Genomic DNA, 21,640 nt, shown 5'->3' on the forward strand with positions numbered 1-21,640 from the left:
CTACTCAGTGAAGACCCCCACACCCCTCTTGGGGCAGCAACCAGAATCACTTCATGGTGGGTGGTGAAGCCAGGGATGCTGGTGGGCTAAATATCTCCCCTAAGCCCCTGGGATTCCCCCCTAAACCCACGGAGTTTCAACTGGGTTGGGTGGCGGAGCGTCCACCCCACGGGCCACCAGGAGCGCTCAGCCAGATCCCACGGCAAATCGGATCCTGGTCCGGGGCTCCCATCCTCACCGTTTCCCCCTTTTTCTCTTCCAGGAGAAGATGGGTCTTGGTTCTGAGGGGACCTCTCAGGGGAAGTGGGGGACCCTATTTGGGAGGCAGTGGAAAGAGGCGGAGGCATCCCTAAAAAGCCCGTTGGGGATAGTCGTCGAAGATGATGGCGAACAAAGCCTGGACTGAAGGAAGGATATTAAACGGACAAAGATCGAGATCACCATCATCCTCGTCAAGAGAGAAGCCGTCCTCCCTTCGTCGGTCCAATCCTGAGACGTCCACCTGCGTCTTCTGTCTTTCCGAGCCCTGGGGTGAAACTTTGGCCCCCCCAATGGAAGACCCTTATTTTCCCAGGATGCTCGATTTCAAAGAACAACGCCCCCAGGAGGTGTCAGTGGGAGGCTCGTCTGGGCTGGGAGTTCAGACGGTCACGGTCAAGACCACCAAGAAAACTTCTAAGGTGGCTCGAGTGGCGCGGCTAAAAACGTGTGACTATAAATCACTTTTGTTAACATCATCAGTATTGTCAATATAACCAGACTCTCAGGTGGGTGGAGGCTAAAAGTGCTTGCAAGCTTTCAAGGTGATCAGAGGGCAAACTTGCTTTTCTTCTGGCCTCTCTTCGGTCTGTTTTTAACCACTTGATGGAAAAGCAAAGTTTGTGTCGGCTCAAACAACAATACTGAGGACCTAAACTCTCATGGTATGCAAAATTTAGATTTTATGAATCCACAGTTGAGCCCTGTGGGACCTTGGCTCTGCAGTTAGTAAATCAGCTTCCATTTATAGAAAGCTGATACGTAAACATGAATACAACTGTGATTTCTACACTGGTTAGATTCCTCAAGTTTTAGGGATAAGGGCCATATCCCCCCCCCACCTCTTCAACTATAATCTTCTGAGTTCTCCTGGAAGTAACATAAAGTACTCTTTCTGCCTCTGTAAAGCCCATCTCAGCTGTTTTCTTTTAAGCTGAACCCTTTGCTGTGGCCTGACTTTGTTCCTTTATCCTATTAAGGATCTTATGATTCTTATGACTCTGTTACCAACATTATGGTTTGTGGGTGTTTTTTTTTTTTAAAGATGTTTGTTTCCTCCTTAGTTTTACATACTGCTTATTCGAATTGAACAAGAGTGGGAAGTTCTTAGTAAGCAGATCAGAATCCAGGGTGGGTCTGGCCAGGGCCCTGGCTTGCTTGAGGCTTTCACTTCAGCCAGCACTAGAAACTCTCTCCTTCCGACTGCCACCTGGTTTTTTTTTTGCCCCCCCCCCCTTTTGACATCGGCCAAAGTAGGGCCACCATTTTCTTAGCCGAGGCCTATCCGTCCCCCTTTAACCTTCTGGGGCAGCCAAGGACCTCCTACAGAATTTTGCCGGAGCAGCCTAGGCCAGCAGCGGTCCCTTGACGCCGTTCGGGCTCTCGCCGAGGGGCCGCTTTCCCGACGGGTCGCGGAGTCCGTCTATTTCAGCCAAAGACAAAAAAGCTGGGTGCCTAACGTGCTTCAGCGTGACTTTCTACGGCTCACAAACCCAGAGGGCGAGGGGGTGGCCGTGGAAGGCGCCTCTTTTGCCGGGTGCAACTCTAGCCCCCCCCCCGCAGCGGTAGGCCTGGAGGCGCCGTTCCCACGGACACGTGCAACCGGGGTCTACCCTTACGTTTTGTGAGCGGGGAACCTCTAACAAAGGGGGCCGGTTCTTCCCTCGGAAGACCCGGGGTCAAGGCTTTGAGGTGCCTCCAGCTTCGCGGTTGGTTTCGCGACTGCAGCTGAATAAGGGGGACGCCTTCGAGAGAAAGCCGCTCAAACCGCAGCGAACGGAGCAGGACCTGCTTCGGGCTCAACGGATCGTGGGCCTGCGCGCCCAGCCAAGGCCGGCGAGGCGGCTAGTTTTCCGCCGGCGTCCCGGAGAGCGCAACCTCCTCCTGTCAGTCCACAGAGGACAGGATAGTGGAAGGATTACACGCCTCCATCGCCTGCTTTCTTAGCTGCCCGCCCGCCTGCAGCGCCGGAGCGCATCCCCGGAGCTCCCTCTAGAGGCAACGAGGGCGGCTGCAGGTGAGCCGCGCAGCCAGAGGGTGTCAGGTTTCCCGGAAGCGCAGGCGGGCCCGGCCCGGCCCGGCCCTGCAGGGGGAGCGGATTATACAACGTGGTGCCGGCGGCGGCGGCGGCGGGTGACCCGAGCCGGGCGGGCGAAGAGGCAGGCGGCGGCTGCTCCCACCCGCGCTTCTCCTGGCCGAGCGGCTTTTTTTGGAGCTCGGAGTCCGCGTCTGACCGATGGAGGCGCTTCCCGGCCGGGACGAGAAGCACAACCCGCTCCGCGATGCCAACGTCTGCTCTCGGCTCTTCTTTTGGTGAGTGGCGAGAGGCAAGCCGGCCGGGCTCGCTCCTTGACTTGATGGCGATTTCCCCCGGCGGGTCGGCTCCTTTTGGCCACGCTCGCCAAGCTCTGGCCGGCCCTGGGTTCCGGCTCCTGGAAGCAAATGAATGAGAGTCTCTCTTTCTCTCTCTTTCGTTCCTATAAAAAAAAAACGGCCGGCTAAAAGTTGCCGAGATTAGCGCCTGCCCGCCTGCCTGCCCGCCGTCTGCCTTTCTCTTCTTGCACGTGTTAGCCATCTTCTTCTTCAGCCCTTCAAGGAACGCATCCGAGGGAGGGAGGGAGTGCCGCCTCGGGCAGCAAGCACCCCATGCGGTTAGGATTAAGAGGAAGATGTATTTGTAGAATATCAGTCCTTCTGTTACTCTGCCGCAAACACCTGGAAGCAGGAGAGTGGAGAGGTTTCATAGCCTCCTTTCATAGGCTTGAAGTCCTGATCTGAAACTGGAAGTGAGGCAGCGTGTGGGAACCATAGAATAGAGAGGTTGGAATAGTGAAGTTGGAAGGGGTCTCTAAGGCCATCAAGTCCAGCCCCCTGCCCCATGAAGGAATACAAATCAAAGGATATCTACCAGGTGGTTGTCTACATTTCTCTTGAATGCCTCCAGAGTTGGAGCACACCCCCCCCTCAATGTACAGTGGTGTGTCGCAAGACAAACACCTCGCGGGACGAAAAACCCGCAACACGAATGGTTTTTGCAATCGTTGTGGTGCCTCTCAAGACGGCTTCTTCTATGGCCGTACTTCACAAGACGATTCCCCCCCCAAGACCAACGCCTCACAAGATGAAAATAATTAATTTGTCTTGCGAGGTTCCCATAGGAATTCATTGCAATGCATTCCTATGGGAAACCGATTTTCGCAAGACGAAAATTTTGCAAGACAGCACTACTCGCAGAATGAATTACTTTCGTCTTGCGAGGCACCACTGTAATTGGTTCCACTGCCTTACTGCTGTAACAGTTGGGAAGCTTTTCCTGATATTCAAGCAAACTCTGGCTTCCTCTAACTTGAGCCCCTTGTAGCATACCGTACTCTGGGATGACTGAGAACAGATCCACCTCCTCCTCTTTATGACAGCCTTTCAAGTATTTGAAAAGTGTTATATCACTTGTCTTGTCACCTTTTCTGGAGGCTGAACATGCCCTATTCTTTCTGTCTCTCCTTGTAAGGCTTGGTTTCCAGCCCCCTGATCCTCCTTGATCTTGTCTCAAGAGGTTCTCTTGGGTCATTCAATTGCCTGGGTCATTGTGGGCCACCAAAGTTGCCTCTGACTTAAATGGAGACCCTATGAATGAATGACCTCCCGCATGTCTTTGTCATTAACAGTTCCTGCAAACCTGAGATTGTGTTTCCTGCTGCCCTCAACTTTTCCTAGCATCATTGTTTTTCCCAGAGAGTGTGTCTTGACCACTAACTGTGTGATATACATGTCTCCTTAGGTGATGTATTTACTCTAGCTTTGCTTGTATTTGAGCTGGCCGGGTAGATCTGTGTGTTAGATATCTGTCTGTGGTGCCAGAGGTTGGGAATTCCATTTCCAGTGACTTTGGGCAAACTGCCCAGTCTTGGGGTATCCCATATTCTTTTCCTAGAAAACTCTGGAAACAATTGCTGTAAGTCAGAATTAACTTGATGGCACACTATTGTTGTTGCTGCTGCTTGTATTTCAGAATGATAATTCTGGAATAAATATTTTTGGTGTCCTATAAGAGACATCAAATTATATGGAAAGCTAGTGTGATATACTGGATAGAGTGACAGTTGAGGGCTCAGGAGGCCTTGGTTTAAATTTCTGCTGAGCCTTGGACAGTCACTGGATGTGTGTGTGAAACTGATAAACCACTCCTTAATGATGTCTCATATCTAGAAAACCCTATTAAGGTCTCTATAAATCGGATGTGTAACAACAACATAAGAAAGTATGAATTCACTGGTGGTACAGATTTTCCGTGGTGATCAGAAAGTTTGTGGCATGGTTTTGTAGTGTTTCTCAAGCAAAGCTATACAGTAGAAAATACTTTGAAAACAAGTTTTGAAAAACTCTTCTTAATTGGGTTAAGGAGGTTGCGTAAGTTTATGTTGGAGCACTTTCAGGGTGGATTAATTTTTAAGAAAGTGACAATAACTCTTTTGATTTAGCCTATTTTCCATTTTGTAATTCATGTCTATGCTCGGTAAGGATTGAAGCACTGGTTATGCCATTGCAAGCATATTAGTTTTCAAGTACGTATAGTCATTATACTTCCTAGGAGCAAAATCTCAGATTGTAGTCCATTTTTTCCCAGAGTTATATTAGTTAAGAGAGAAAGATTCTAATGCATCCATTTCACTCTCTGTAGTCCAGTGAAGGTCATTTAGGTGAAGACAAGAGCCACAATTCAGTGTGGAGGCACGTGCACTCTGAATGCCCGGAAATTTCTGAAAGCAGGTCTGGTAATTATTGGCCAAAAGTAATGTTATTCTCTAAGAAAGGAGATAGTCATAAATATTCATCACTTATATTTATTGTTGCAACATGATGTATTCTGGCATTTATAATTCACCTTGAACTATTTTTCCTTGTAGTCATTTTCACTTTTAAAAACAGCTCTTAAGAACTGTATTGTAATACTTGCTCAGAAATACAGTGCGGGTTTAACATGTTGGGATAGAATTGCATTCAGATTTTTCTTTCAAACCAAGGCAAAACTAATCAAATTTCAGTGATCAATTTATTTTGTATAGGTCTACATTTTGTATATATGCTTCTTAAAATTCTCCTGCTTTGATGTTCTTCCATTGCCAAACATAAAAATGTTTTTTAAAGAAATTATTGTATTATCTGGTTGTGATATTTTATTGTATTCAACTGTGTGTTGAAAGTCCTGGTGGGAAGAAAAACATTATCATTTAAATAAAGTAATATGGTTTTAAGAAATAATGCTTGACACATTTTGTATTTTAGTGGAAATGTATACAGTGGTGCCTTGCTGGACAGTTACCCCGCATGACAGTTTTTTCGCTAGACATTGACTTTTTGCGATCACTATAGCATTTCTCAAAACAGTGATTACTATGGGGGAATTTCGCTGGACAGTGGTTGGTCCCTGCTTCGCAAACCAATTTTCGCTAGACAACTATTTTGACTGCTCCCTCTGTGCTCACAAAACGGGTGTTTTTGGGACCTAAGCTTCGCAAGACAGCTATTTAAACAGCTGATCAGCGGTTCACAAAGTGGCTTTCCTATGGCCGATCTTCGCTAGACAATGACAATTCTTCCCCATTGGAACACATTAAACAGGTTTCAGTGCATTCCAGTGGGGAAATGCTTTTCACTAGACGATGATTTCGCTAAACAGTGATTTCAGTGGAACAGATTATCATCGTCTAGTGAGGCACCACTGTAGTATCATTCCTTCAGTTTGAGTTTTCATAGGGGACTAATATTCCATGTAGGGTGTGCATGCCTGAAAATATGTGAGATGTGTGTCCTAGAATTAGCTGGAGTTCCTCAGCACAGATTTACCCCCCAGTTCTTCTCGAAAGATAGGATCTGTCTTAGACTCACACCTGTGAGAGAAATGAGAGCTTAGTTTTCTCATAACTACTTGGTATTTTCTCTTTCTGGATACTTTGGTGTTACATAGTTCTGCACTTACAGCACAGAAGTGGGCAGCATGCAGCCGATGGGCTACATGCAGGCTCCAGGGGACCAGATGTACCCCTAGCCCCCTTGGGACTTCCCTGCACCCTCATGCCCCCAACTTTAAAAAAAAAAATTGACCAAAAAAAAATTCCATCTGAGAGATTTGGGGAGCAGTTTCACCATGTAGAGGGGACAGCACTGGAGGGTACCCCATATCTGATTTTAAAAACATTTTAAAAATTTGGCTATTACAGGCACAAGAGAGCTTTCTCACTAAGACCGAACCCTTCCCATGTCTGTAAACAAACTTGGGGGGGGGGGGAATCTTGAGAACAGCCTTCTAAGATCCAGGGGTGGGTATGTATACTGAATGAAAAACATGGAAGTCTCCAGTTCTACTCTTGTCCCAGCCTTGTTCTCACTACATGGCTTCAGACTGTTCTTTCTCCCTCAACCTCATGGGAACAATAGGACCTATTCTCTTTTATGATGTAACTGTAAAGATTACAGAATGAGGTTTGTGAAGCATTTTAACTGTTTAAAAGTGCTGTGTAAATGCTAGATACTATTTATGTCCAGAATTTGGGAATAATTCATTACAAGTAAGAATATTATTTCTAACACAGCACTTTTGGGGGGGGGGGAGAGCATAACAATATTTATCTAAATACAAGTAATGCACTGTAATTATCCTTTTAATATAATGAACAGAGTTTATGCGAGGCTTCAAAAATGAAGGTTTGGCAGGATTGTGTTTTTACTGTTTTGGATCGTTTCCCTATTTTTAAGGTGTTTCTGCTAAAAATAAAAAGTAACGAAGAAGTTCTGCCTTAAACGAGTAGTAATGTCAAGTGGTACTTTGGGGTAAAAAATAGTAATGCCCAACATATTACTTTGAAAAAATAATGTTCCAAACTGCTTTTGTCTTACTACAACTGACACCAAACTGGGCTAGATAATGAACAGTCATGTGAATCTCTAGCAGTTTATCTGTACAGTATTGCTAATCAGTACTCCCATGGGACTGCTTTGAAAATTGAAGAAGTGGGTGAGAATTGTTAGGCTTTTTCTCTTGTGTTCTTCCCAAAGGACAAACTACCTCCTCCCTGGTACAAATACTGTACTGTTTCTTTCCCTGTCTTGGCCAGCAGGATGGTAGTCATGAAGCTATAAATTAGCTCTATAACTGAAGGCAGCATGCCTCTGAATATCAGTTGTTGGGAAACAGTGGGAGGAGAGTGCCAAAGCAGGGCTGCGGTTGAATGTCGAGAAGACAAAAATCATGACCATAGAAGAATTACACAACTTTAGCATTGACAATGAAGAAATTGAAATAGAGATTTTGTCTAGTTTGGTTCAGTTATCAATCCAAATGTAAACTGCAGTCAAGAAATGAGAAGACTGAGACTTGGAAGGGCAGCAGTGAAGCGGTTAGAAAATATTATCAAGTGTAAGGATTTGTCACTGCAGACCAACATCAAGATCATCGACACTCTTGTATTCCCGGCTACAATGTATGGGAGTGTGCAAGCTGGATAGCTAAGAGATCTGCCAGGAAAAAAATGGTTTGTTAGAACTGTGGTGCTGGAGGAGAGCTTTGCAGATACTCTGGGCTGCCAGAAAGACAGACAAGTGGGTGCAAGAGCAAATCAAGCCTGAACTATCTATGGAGACAAAATGTTGAAACTTACTTTGGACGCATCATATGAAGGTAGGATTTTCTGGAAAAAATAATAATGCTGGGAAAGGTAGAAGGCAGCAGGAAAAGAACAGGACCAAATATGAGATGGACTGACTCCCTAAAGCAGTGGTCCTCAACCTTTTTCAGTCTGCGGACCATTTGGGGGGGGGGAAGCACCGTGCATGGACCGGTTGACAGGTGGGGCTCCCCCATGCTCCCAGGTGGGCGTGTCCCGCTCCTGCTACCAATCCCCCCAGCACCCCTCGCAGGAGAGCAGTGCCCCTTCCCTGCAGGGAAGCTGTTGCGGGCAGCCCGCTCGGGAAGCGCCAATGGCCGGTCACCATGCTCGGTGCCACTTCACCCAGGGCGAGCGGCCGATCCTGCTGTTTCCTGCCCGGCCGCCTCTTCCTGGGTGGGAAAGGTGGGCTGGGCCGGGCTGCATGGGGCGCTGCTCCTGGTCCATGGAAGAGGTTCCAGGAGGGCGGCTTCCCCTCCGCCGCCCCCCCCCTGAGTGGGACTCGCTTTCTGGGGCCTCCCATCGGAGCCTCGCTCCTGCCCTTGCAGCAGTGGCTCTGTTGCTCCTGGTGGCCCTGTCCGGCAGCGCTCACCTCCTCCTTCTCCGGCAGGGGAAGCATCCCCTGCCACCAGAGCCCCGCTTCCCTCGCCGATGGAAAGCGCTCAGCAGGGAGGGAGGGGGACACACCGGCCTTGGCTCCAAGACGCAGCCTGGGCGGCTGCACACCGTTCATCGGTGAGGGAAGCGGGGCTCTGGCAGTGGGGGATGCTTCTGCTGCCAGAGAAAGAGGAGGCGAGGGCTGCCAGGCAAGGCCACCACGAGCGACGGAGCCGGCGCTGCAAGGGCGGGAGCAAGGTTGGGTTGGAAAGAATGGACTGTCGGTGAGGGAAGTGCGGCCTCATCTCCACCCTTGTAGTGCCGGCTCCGTCGCTCATGGCTGCCCTGCCTGGCAGCCCTCGCCTCCTCCTTCTCCGGCAGGGGAAGCATCCCCTGCCACTGGAGTCCCGGACTCCTTCCCTTCTGAATGCTTTCCATCGGCGAGGGAAGCGGGGCTCTGGTGGCAGGGGATGCTTCCCCTGCCAGAGAAGGAGGAGGTGAGGGCTGCCAGGTAGGGCCGCCAGCCCTGCCAGGGCTGCAAGGGCAGGAGCAAGGCTCCGATGGGCCCCAGAAAGCGAGCCCCACTCGGGCGGGGGCGGTGGTGGAGGGGAAGCCACCCTCCTGGAACCTCTTCCACAGACCAGGAGCAGCGCCCCATGCAGCCCGGCCCAGCCCACCTTTCCCGCCCAGGAAGAGGCCGCCGGGCAGGAAGCATCAGGATCGGCCGCTCGCCCTGGGTGGGGTGGCGCCGAGCCCGGTGGTGGGCTGTCAGCGCTTCCTGGGCGGGCTGCCCCACAGCAACTTCCCCGCAGGGAAGTGGTGCTGCTCTCCTGCGAGGGGCGCTGGGAGAATGGTTAGGACCGCAACACACCCCTCAGCAAGCGTGACACGCCCCCCAGGGGGAGGCGGGGGGGCGGAGACTTGTCTCCATGGCCCAGTTCCGGTAAACCCACGGACTGGCACTGGGCCGTGGACCGGGGGTTGACGACCCCTGCCCTAAAGAAAGCCACAAGCTTGAGTTTACAAGAGCTTAGCAGGGCAGTTGAGGACACAACATTTTGGAGATTGCTCATTCATAGGGACACCATAAGTTGGAAGTGACTTGACATTACACATAACAATAACAAAATATGATAATGCCAGGACTGTTGCCCTCAAGTCTTGTTTGTGGGCCTCCAGAGGCATCTGGCTGTCCACTGTGAGAAAAAGGATGCCAGACCAGATTGCTCTTCCATCTGGCTCAGAGGATCATCTTACGTGTGGGATAAATGTGTGCTGTCAGCGGAGGATGTGGTTAGTTCCATGAAGAATGCTGATAAATAATAATATCACCTTCTGTGATAAGGGCCTTGCTGAGTCTGTCTGAGGAATGGGTGCTACACAGCCTTGTGATAAGCACACTATCCTTTTCCTGTAGGTTTTATAAACAGAATACAAGGACAGTAGTAGCTCTGAGTAGAAACGGGAACATGCATCTTTTTTTCCTCCCTCAGTTTCTACAAGAATAAAGGATTAATTACTGCTCGTATCTGTGCAGGTGCTCCACAAGATATATGTGCTTTCTTCTCTAAAGGCAAACTGGAGTTCATGTGTGTAATCTGAGAAAGATTGTGCAGTAGTTATATGTGATGCAGAAGAAGCAAACAAATGTCTTAAGGCTTAAGAGAAGATCATGGGGGTAGCTAAGGTCATAAGTCATGTCAGGTCTTCTCTGTTGAGTTGCAGCTGAAGTCTGATTGTTATTGCCACCTGTCAGATCACTCCTGTAAATATATTGGTCTCCATTTCATTCCTGTCACTTGCATTGTTAGAAAATGCAACCTGTAGGTTTTCCTCTTCCTGTTCTTCCTTTTTAAAAATATCCACTGTATCTCAGAATTTGTGTTTTATAGACATGTGGTTGTGCTGAGTCCCCTCCTTTCCTTTTTTTTCAGCCTGATACAAAATTCTGTGAACGGCTTTTAGGATCAGTTTCCTGAAATAGGCACTGAATAATAAAACACAGTGTTGTGGCTGTTCTCATGCATGAGTGTGCAAGCATAGGCCTCTGTGTGCCAAAGGGTGATATGAACATTTGTTCAGAAATATGCTGAATTCCAGGTGGTCTGGCTGGCCACAAAACAGCTACCAGATAGCTGGCCTCTTTGAACAGAATGGAAATCAAGACTATCCTAATCATAGTTGTTCTTGTAGACAATGGCTCCATCCTGTGGAATCCTGGGACTTGTAGTTTGAAGAGGGACTGGGGAGATCTGCTGGAGAGATCTAGTGCTGCACCTCAGTGGAGTGCACCAGAGATCTGCAGCGTATAATTCTAAGCATTCTCAGCAACATTCACATTAAATATGTGTAGGAGTTTAAGTAAACATATATACTTCTAAGTAAACATGTATAGGAAATATGTAGGAATAGTAAATGTTGACCACTCATTTACCAGGAGGAGGGTGATGAAATGAGGAGAGCCAAGACTGTTGAAAACCAATTGTAGTTCATACAGAATGCTGTGACCTATCAGCCAGTCAGTCTGTTCCAGCAATGATGCAATGTGTTTGAAATCTTCCTGACTCTTTTGGTTGCAGTATTGCATTGTGCACAGGCTAAGTAGCTTAAGTGGTTAAATAATCTTCCAGTAAGTTTTCTAAGGCACAGCACGGGCATTACACAATTATGCCCTGATTGGCTCCTTGCCTCTAGGCAATTAACGCCATACAATAAGCTTGAAAGAATAGCCATGTGGCTCCCTGGGGAATCTGCCAAGGCAAAAGGATGACTTGAGTTGCATACACTTAAAACGAATTTGGAATCCACAATGGTCCAAATCTAAGACTGTGCACATTGTGGAAAAAACTTTGGTGGGACAGACTCAAAAGTAAATATGTTTTGGAGTTTAAGTAAAGACCTGTATGGCTAAGTAGATATGTTTGCATAATCTATTGACCTTTTATTTATTCAAGACAGGACATACTCCTTTATACAGTTTATGTTACTTTGAGATTTGGATTTGCAAAAAGCTTTTAAGTACAGTATGTGGCATGCATAGGAATGTGGCATTTCTTGGAGATGAGGGCAAAGGTTGGTGAGTCAGAAAAATAGTATTTAGCCCTTATATAGCAGAAATGCTTGGAGTGTTCATGCAGTAGTCCTGTAAGGTTGAGAGCCAGTGTGGTGTAGCACCTAGGGTGTTGGACAAGGGCTTGGTAGAGCTTGGCACCTGTCTCCACTGAGCCATGGAATTCGCTAGGTGACCGTAGTTCAGCTATTCTCTCTCAGATTGACTTACCTCACCTGGCTATTGGGAGGATAAAGTAGGCAGGAGGAGAACTGCACACCTTTGAGGAAAGGCAGAAAATATAAGTAATAATATGATAAATATGTTTGTATTAGCATTACTTTAGCTGTATTGAAATTGGGACACAGCAGGGAGAGAGGGAGGTCTGAACCTCCAAATGACTTCCTGATTTATGATTCAGGCTCTGAGTTTTTACCAGAACAGCATATTGTTGCAAGCAACCCCTGTTGTAATGTAATGTACTGGTGGGTGGTTTGATTGTGCATGAGCAATTAAGAGCTATTAACTGTACAAAAAATCTGCTCCTGATTTGTTGCAATGGATCAATCCTGCATTTGTAGACTCTCCTTGGGAGGTGATTATGGGGGCTGTCATGATGAGGGCCTACACTTCCAAATCTGCTAGACCACTGCTGTCCAGGTTTCCTGGAAACCCAGAAGGCCAAGGAAATTGATGACTGCCTCCTGCCATACCTAGTATTTGGAGGATGTGTTTGACAGTTCGACTTAGCTGTTGCGGATAAAACATACTTTTAGGTGTAACATGTAACACCTGGTTACTTTTAAAACTTACATTTTCATGACATTCTAAGATATTTTCAGAGGTATTCCGGCAAAAAAATATATTCAGGTTTTACAATATTCTCTTACTAGACCTAGGTGACAAGGGAAGATCCTTGGATCTCATCTTTTATATTCGATAAATCAGCTTCTTGGATGCACGCCAGTTTGGTGAGAGAGTTTGATTGTGTTGGGGGGACTCTGGTAGTAATGCTGTCAGGAGGCTAGACTCCTGGCAGAGTCACTCAAGGCAGAAGGCTAAAATCTGAGACACTAGACTAAGGTGCATCTGTCCTCTTCAGGACTTAATGGTCCCAACATCAAAAGATAATTGGTAGTTCCAGTGATGATGAGGGCATAGAAATTCTTGAAGGGCAGCTACTGGGCAGCGGAAGTAGTGGGAAGTGTCATGGTAGAGGATTTTTTTTATTGTAATATTTAACCTATCTCTTAGCTTTTTGAAGTGGAAGGTTTAAACATAGTAATAGCTAGTGTAAATGGGCTAAACTGGACTGGAATAGGACATTTCCATTCAGATAATGACAAAGTATTTTATTTGGAAACATTTATCAAAAAGAAATTAAAGTTGTTAAGGATTTTTTGTTGTTGTGTTGTTTAGTCATTAAGTTGTGTCCGACTCTTCGTGACCCCATGGACCAGAGCATGCCAGGCCCTCTGTCTTCCACTGCCTCCCGGAGTTTGATCAAATTCATGTTGGTAGCTTCGATGACACTGTCCAACCATCTCGTCCTCTGTCATCCCCTTCTTTTTTTTACTTATTTATTCTATTTACAAGATTTTTAGCCGCACTATTACCAGTGGTCTCTGAGCGGCGTACAACAATATTAAAACTTTATAAAAACATTAAAACCATTAAAATTGGCAATATTATAATAATATTCTATATCCTATTTTGCTCTTGCCCTCACACTTTCCCAACATCAGGGTCTTTTCCAGGGAGTCTTCTCTTCTTATGAGATGGCCAAAGTACTGGAGCCTCAGCTTCAGGATCTGTCCTTCCAATGAACACTCAGGGGTGATTTCCTTCAGAACGGACAGGTTTGTTCTCCTTGGAGTCCAGGGAACTCTCAAGAGTCTCTTCCAGCACCACAATTCAAAAGCATCAATTCTTCGGTGGTCAGCTTTCTTTATGGTCCAGCTCTCACTTCCATACAGCGCTACTGGAAAAACCATAGCTTGGACTATGCGGACCTTTGTCAGCAAGATGCTGTCTAGGCTTGTCATCACTTTCCTCCCAAGAAGCAGGTGTCTTTTAATTTCGTGGCTGCTGTCCCCATCTACAGTGATCATGGAGCCCAAGAAAGTAAAATCTATCACTGCCTCCATATCTTCCCCTTCTATTTGCCAGGAGGTGATGGGGCCAGTGGATTGTAGTTTTTTTGATGTTAAGCTCCAGACCATTTTTTTACACTCTCCTCTTTCACCCTCATTACAAGGTTCTTCCTCCTCACTTTCTGCCATCAGAGTGGTATCATCTGCATATCTAAGGTTGTTGATATTTCTTCCGGCAATTTTAATTCTGGCTTGGGATTCATCCAGTCTTGCCTTTCGCATGATGTATTTTGCATATAAGTTAAATAAGCAGGGAGATAATATACAGCCTTGTCCTACACCTTTCCCAATTTTGAACCAATCAGTTGTTCCATATCCAGTTCTAACTGTTGGTTCCTGTCCCATGTATAGATTTCTCAGGAGATAGATAAGGTGGTCAGGCACTCCCATTTCTTTAAGGACTTGCTGTGGTCCACACAGTCAAAGGCTTTTGTGTGGTCAATGAAGCAGAAGTAGATGTTTTTCTGGAACTCTCTAGCTTTTTCCATAATCCAACGCATGTTAGCAATTTGGTCTCCAGTTCTTCTGCCCCTTCGAAATCCAGCTTGTACTTCTGGGAGTTCTTGGTCCACATACTGCTGAAGCCTACCTTGTAGGTTTTTGAGCATAACCTTGCTAGTGTGTAAAATGAGTGCAATTGTATGGTAGTTGGAGCATTCTTTAGCACTGCCCTTCTTTGGGATTGGGATCTAGACTGATCTTTTCCAATCCTCTGACCACTGCTGAGTTTTCCAAACTTACTGGAATATTGAGTATAACACCATAACAGCGTCATCTTTTAAGATTTTAAATAGTTCAACTGGAATGTCATCACCTCCACTGGCCTTGTTGTTAGTCATGCTTTCTAAGGTCCACTTGACTTCACTCTCCAGGATGTCTGGTTCATGGTCAGTAACCACACTATCTGGGTTGTCCAGGACATCCACATCTTTCTGGTATAATTCCTCCTCTTTATGTCTTCTGCTTCTGTTAGGTCCCTTCCATTTTTGTCCTTTATCATGTCCAGCTTTGCACAAAATGTTCCTTTAATACTGTATCTCCAATTTTCTTGAACAGATCTCTGGTTTTTCACTTTCCATTATTTTCTCTAATTTCTTTGCACTGTTCATTTAAGAAGGCCCTCTTGTCTCTCCTTGCTATTCTTTGGAAGTCTGCATTCAATTTTCTGTAACTTTTCCTATTTCCCTCGCATTTTGTTTCCCTTCTCTTCTCTGCTTTTTGTAAGGTCTCACTGGACAGCCACTTTGCTTTCTTGCATTTCCTTTTCTTTGGGATGGTTTTTGTTGCTGCCTCCTGTACAATGTTACGAGCCTCCATCCATAGTTCTTAAGGCACCTTGTCCACCAAATCGAGTTCCTTAAATCTGTTCTTCACTTCCACTGTGTATTCATAAGGGATTTGGTTCAGATCATACCTGACTAGTCCAGTGGTTTTTCCTACTTTCTTCAGTTTAAGCTTGAGTTTTGCTATAAGAAGCTGATGATCAGAGCTACAATCAGCTCCAGGTCTTGTTTTTGCTGACTGTATGAGCTTCTCCATCTTTAGCTGCAGAGAACATAATCAATCTGCTTTTGGTATTGCCCATCTGGTGATGTCCATGTGTAGAGTCGCCTCTTGTATTGTTGGAAGAGTGTTTGTGATGACCAGCTTGTTCTCTTGACAAAACTCTCTTAGCCTTTGCCCTGCTTCGTTTTGAACTCCAAGGCCAAACTTACCTGTTATTCCTTTTATCTCTTGACATCCAGTCCCCTATAATGAGAAGAACATCTTTCTTTGGTGTCAGTTCTAGAAGGTGTAGTTAAGTCTTCATAGAATTGGTCAATTTCAGCCACTTCAGCATTGGTGATTGGTGCATAAACTTGGATTACTGTGATGTTGAAAGGTCTGCCTTGGATTCGTATTGAAATCATTCTCTCATTTTTGGGATTGTATCCCTGTACAGCTTTTCCCACTCTTTTGTTGACTATGAGGGCTACTCCATTTGTTTCTATGGGATTCTTGCCCACAATAGTAGATATGATAATCGTTTGAATTGAATTTGCCCATTCTCATCCATTTTAGTTCACTGACACCCAGGATGTCAATGCCATCTCTCCTGTTTGACCACATCCAGCTTCCCAAGGTTCATAGATCTTGCATTCCAGGTTCCTATGCAGTATTTTTATTTGCAGCATCGGACTTTCCTTTCACTTCCAGGTGCGTCCGCAGCTGAGCGTCCTTTCGGCTTTGGCCCAACCACTTCATTAGCTCTGGAGTTACTTGTCCTTGTCCTCCGCTCTTCCTCAGTAGCATGTTGGAGGCCTTCTGACCTGAGGGACTCATCTTCCATCATCATATCTTTTAGCCTTTTGTTTCTGTCCATGGGGTTTTCTTGGCAAAGATACTGGAATGGCTTGCCAGTTCCTGCTCCAGGTGGACTGTGTTTAGTCAGAATTCTCCACTATGACCTGTACATCTTGGGTGTCCCTGCACGGCATAGCCCCTAGCTTCTCTGAATTACTCAAGTCCCTTTGCCACAACAAGGCAGCAATCTGTGAAGGGGAGGATTTTGTGTACCTTTGTTTAAAGATGAATCCAGATGGGGACTGCAGCAGAGAAGAAGACTGGGGGAAGATGGATTTGGACAAAGCGGGGAGAGGGGGAAACAGTCCCCCCCCTGCTTTTTTCCAAGTCCATCTTTTGGAAAGTCCCATCAGGATTCATCCCCCCAATTTTTTTTCAGGTTGTTTCCAGACCTTCCCATCTCTAGGCTTGGGCAGCCTTGGAAGGAACCAGGTGGCAAGTGGGCATTGCCTCTGCCCCTTTGGGTAGTTTTTTCACCCTGGATAATGGCCTAGCCAACCCTGGTAGTTAGTAAAACAACAAAATAAACCTTGTGCTTCTACACTGCTTGACCTTTGAATTGTTATATTAACTTGAGAGGGTTATGTACCGTCTGGTTTTTAAGGGTGAATGAGTCTCCATGGTCTCTGAGCAGCTTTAATATTCTTCATTGCTGAGTAGCTGATTCTCAGCCTTCCTTACATTGTATTTTCAGCACCAATATGTTAGACATGCAGGCGTCAAATTCCACGCTTGGTTATGCAGTGCCAGTTTGTAAACTAGTGGAGGCTGGTATAGGGAAAAAAATTAATCCCTGGAAGATTGATTTGAAAAGGCTGTTGAGGTTTGGTGTTTCCTGGGTGGTAGCTTTAGCTTGGTTTTCAGTGTTTTGGGCAAGACCATTTTAAATTAAGTTGCATGCTAAGTAATGGAAAAATAGCTATTGTTGTAGGCGTATGTTCTCTTTCATCTAGAGAAGGCTGGCATAAAGTGTCCTGTCCTATCAGGTGTCTGACAGCCCTCCTTACTCATGCCTGCATGTTGGTTTCAGTTCCTCTCAGGCAGTGGAAACAAGAGGCTTACTGAACTTCACATGGACTTCATAAAGACATCCCCAAGTGGTATACACATTTCAAGGGCAGCTCCTTTCCATGGATTTTGGATAGTTGTGCTGTTCAAGAGCATGAAAAAAAATACTGGTAAATCCACTGCAGGATTGTATATTACACTTCCCAGAGGCTTGTAGGACACATGATTTGATATTTATTATTTAAATGGTTTTTTAATGTTTTTTTTTTTTAAGAAACAGGAAATGGCTAGTTGATCCAGTTTCCTCTCCTCAGTCTGACTAGAAAATGTTTTTAAATGCAAAGGTACTATAAAAAGTGCTGTCCCACCATTAGGGTTGTCACAAGGCGCTATTGCCCATTGTTTACTAGATGTGGCATGAGATGAGGGCATCTTGGCCTCAGATGGCAAGTTTCTTGAATTGCAGAATTAAACTCTTTGGATGCCTTTCACTTCTTTTCCCTATCTGTTCAGAGCCACCGTCCTGCAGGCTTAGATAGAGCAGGACCTTCCCTTACCCATTCACTGGATTTTCGATGGTTCTACTAATCACTTTTCTGTCCTCCTCCTCCTCCTCTTCATCATGCATATATGCAGCTACACTCATGATCAGTGAACAAATATTTGATGCTGATTTGGAGGAGTCCAGGAAGGAAGTGTGTATTTGAAAGGAGAGACCAAACAGGCAAGCATATCCGTCTAACAAGGGTTCCCTGTCTTATCTGTCTCTTTGAGTGTCAGAAACAACAAAAGCGTATGTGCCGAGGGGACCCAGAGCATGAAAAAGTCATTGTTTTTCAAGACTTCAGCTGCTAGAATTTCATCCAGAGGCCATATTGGTAGAGGGTTCTGGGCAGTGTAGTCCAAAAGGTAATTTGTCCAGGCTTTGGCATAATCTTTGCTCCTGTGAGAAAAGTGCTAAGAGAGGTAATAACCTAGTGGAAGAACTGGCCTGGTGGTTGACACAAGGTGCTTAAAATCTTATTCTTGTCTGGCTTGAATAGGAGGGAAGAAAGTAAGCTAACAAAAAGACTTAAGTGACAGTAACAGTTTGCTAGGTAATTGAAAGTCCAAAGGACACTGAGTCAAACAGGCTTTAAAATACAAAGCGTCTCACTATTTCTGAAGTCTGAGCAATAAATAACCTTTCTGCTTCTCTTGCCCTGGGGATTGCTTCAGATTGGTCAGAAAGGAGAGCAGAAGATAGTGGCAGGGGACTGGAATGGCTTCCTTACTGTCTGAGACATTGCAGCTACGTGTTGTAATATCCGGTGATTTCTAGATTGTTAAGGGATGCTGGACCAAAGTTTGGAAAGTGTCCCATCTGGAGATCGAGCAGCTGAATCAAAAGATGAATACAGGCAGTTGTTTATCAGATGGTTAATCATTCGCACGTCATGATAAACTAGTAACTGATGTCAGCTTAAGCAGAAAGATGAGTTTACTGTATTTCTGCACTTGACGTGGAAATAAGAGAGTGGGAAGATTATTCATGCGGGTTGCCAGAGTAATACAGCTGATTAGCTTTCCAGGTGGGTGGTGCATATCTGTCACCAACTTGCTACTTCCAGTGAGGTCAGCTACATGTTGAACGATGGGGCACAACGTAATGAAATATGGATGTGTGCACCCCCAGCCCTACCAGTCAGAGAAGTTCAAAGTATCCCCAGTAACTAATTCCACAGGCTCCATACTGCTGGTATGAACAGAGTTTCAGTTCCTGGCACTAGCTCCTCTGGCACAATCTTTCCTGCCCACCCCCCTGGTAAAGTCCACTGGAGGAAGGGGAGAACCCTAGCTCACCCCAAGCAGCTGAGGGTGCTGCAGCATTCTGCCTCACTCCTCTCAGAGATGGTTGATAAGAAGTGCTGATTGGCATTCACTGGTCCCCTCTGATTCCTCCTGAAACTGCCACCTCTCTTTCTGGTCCTTGTGGTGCCAGTGATGGTGCTGGGTTGGGGTTTGAGCAGTGGGGCTCATTGGTTTCCTGCGTCACCAAGTGGAAATTGGTTGAGGTGCAGACTCCGCTGGAGCAAATGCCTAATCATACAACATCTTACTGAGAAATACTCGGCCAAAGGAGTAATTTCACTCTAAGCCACCTTTGTGGATTTTAAATCAGCATTGATCTGCATTGTGGATCTCCCTGGCCGAAAGCCTGCTTGTTCTGTCCCAATGATATTTTCTACTTTGAGCCAATCCAGGAGTTTATCTAGGAGGTGCCCTGCGTATAGTTTGCTTATAATGTTCAGCAAACTTATTGGCCTGTAGTTGGCTTGGTCTTCTCTTTTTCTCTTCTTGTACAATGGGACCACGCTTTTCATGATATCGGGATATGGCCTGTGTCATCAATATACAGTGGGCCCTCGACTTATGAACGGCCCCAGTCGCGAACGTTTTGGGTTACGAACCCGATCTCATCGCAAGTAGCAGGCCCTACTTGCAAACGCAGATCGAGTTACGAACCCGAAAGGCAGGGAGAAATGACGGGAAATTCGAATTTCCTGCCCTCCCTCCCTGCCTTTGGAGCTTTCAAAAGGCTTCCTCCGACATCGGAGGAAGCCCTTTGAAACCTCCAAAGCAGACAAGGCAGGGAGAAAGGGTGGGAAGTTCGAACTTCCCGTTCTTTCTCCCTGTCTTTTCGGCTTCAGAAGCAAGCCGGGCAGCCAGAGAGAAATCGGCTCCCTCCTTTCACCCGATGCTGAGTCCCCTTCGCGCTGGGCTGAGCTCAGCCGGCGCAAAGGTGACTCAGTATCGGGTGAAAGGAGGGAGCCGATTTCTCTCTGGCTGCCCGGCTTGCTTTTCCAAATGAGCTTTTCCATGGGAGGACTTTGGCCGGAACGGATTAATTGGTATCCAGTGCATTCCTATGGGGAATGCTGGCTCAGTTTACGAACTTTCCGATTTACGAACTGACTTCTGGAACGGATTAAGTTCGTAAATCGAGGGTTTCACTGTATGTGAAAAGAGGTGCTAGAAAGGAGCCCCACCGAGTCTTATTTTTTTTAGGTGTTCTGGTGGGATGTCGTCAATGCCTGGGGCTTTGCTGTTTTTCATCTGATCTATAGTATATGAGCTATAATTTCACCTGGGGACACCAGGAGCCATTTGGGAGTGCTTCCAAGCATTAGTGGACAGAAGGGTGTACAAAGACATCCTCATACATTCTTGTAAAGTGGGATACCCATTTATCTGGTTCAATACAGGAGGATAATGGATGTTTGGGCTCCGATAGTCGGCCTGAAATTAGTTTCCAGGAAAGGGTTGGATTTTTGTCTTTTGTTGCTTCTATCACCTTCCTCCATAGTTCTCTTGTGCGTTCATTTTAATGTAGCAATAGTTTTCGGAGGGCCTCTCTTTTGACATGGTCTTCTGCCCTCAGGTATTCCTGGTATGTCTGGTTTACTAATTGTTTTGCTACCTTACAGCTTTGATTGAACCAAGGTTTGGATTGGCTATATGATTTCTGAAGGTTTCTACTATATGAATGGACAAGGTGTGGATTTAGCTGTTGTAGGAGAATTTCATAGATATCTACATGATTTTGGTGGACTGGCTGGCTTCCTACTGGATTAAAGGAGTCAATCAGATTTTTTCAGGTTAGAAGCTGTTTTAAATTCTGTGCCGGTTCAGGTGACCATCTTACTCGGCAGCCCACTCTTTCTAATGCTGGAATTTCAGTATGATATCTTGGTTTCTAACATTTAGGTGAAAACACAGGTGTAGGGGGAAATGATCCCCCTCCATGTAAGGAAGCACTTGAAGAGTTTCAACCATGGAAAAGAGAGCCCTGCACACCAGGATATAGTCAATTGTGCTGGCTTTGGATGCTGCCATAAAGGTAAATTTACCCAGAGTATCACCTGTAATTGTGCAATTTAAAACTGAGAGGCCCAGTCTGTTGACAAATTTGTACAGACAGGCCCCAGCATAGTTTGCACGTTGATCTTTAGCTGCCCTCTCTTGATTCAGGGTCCCCACACTGTTGTTTCTTATATTGGCTATCATCTTAAATTTGGTTCCCAGATAGTCATTGTCTGGTCCCATGCAGGGGTTTAGGTCCCCACCAATCAGGACCAGAGCATCTGAATGTTCCATGATAAGCTCTCTTGTATAGTTTTCAAGGACTATCCAGTTTCCTTCTGTTACGGCATTTCTAGATGTGGGAGGTAAGTATATGTTAATAATCAGTAGGGTTTTCATACTCCCTATTAGTACTACTGCCATGGCCAGCTATCTCAAGGGGGTTTTCATCGTAGATTTCACTTTCAGAGCCGTTGATACCAGAATGCCCACCCCCCCCTTCAGTCTCCCCGTTCTGCCCCCTGGGATTACCATGAAAGAGTTGAAACCATCTAATACTATGTCTTTGTCAGACCAGGTTTCTTGCAGAAGAATGATGTCATATTTATGGCGGAAGAAAGGGGTATCACGGGTATGGGAGATACATCTGGCCCAGCCTGCCACTTTCCATGATAAAAATTCAACTTGAGATGCCGATTTTTGTTTGCTTTCTGGAGCACACCGACATG

General features: G+C 46.0%; 1 protein-coding gene across 2 annotated transcripts in view; it reads left to right on the forward strand.

The window, feature by feature from the left end:
* The first annotated feature begins 2,362 nt into the window (after positions 1-2,362).
* ABCC4 (ATP binding cassette subfamily C member 4 (PEL blood group)) overlaps positions 2,363-21,640 on the forward strand; it is a 239,168-nt gene continuing 219,890 nt past the window's right edge. Inside the window, exon 1 of one of the 2 annotated variants that reach the window (XM_072994692.2) lies at positions 2,363-2,571. In XM_072994692.2, the coding sequence (XP_072850793.2) occupies positions 2,495-2,571 (77 nt within the window). In that variant the 5' untranslated portion in view covers positions 2,363-2,494. The remainder of the gene's footprint in view (positions 2,572-21,640) is intronic. The other variant, XM_020783541.3, reaches the window with a different exon arrangement.

This window comes from Pogona vitticeps, chromosome 3 (assembly GCF_051106095.1).
Source record: "Pogona vitticeps strain Pit_001003342236 chromosome 3, PviZW2.1, whole genome shotgun sequence".
NCBI lineage: Eukaryota > Metazoa > Chordata > Lepidosauria > Squamata > Agamidae > Pogona > Pogona vitticeps.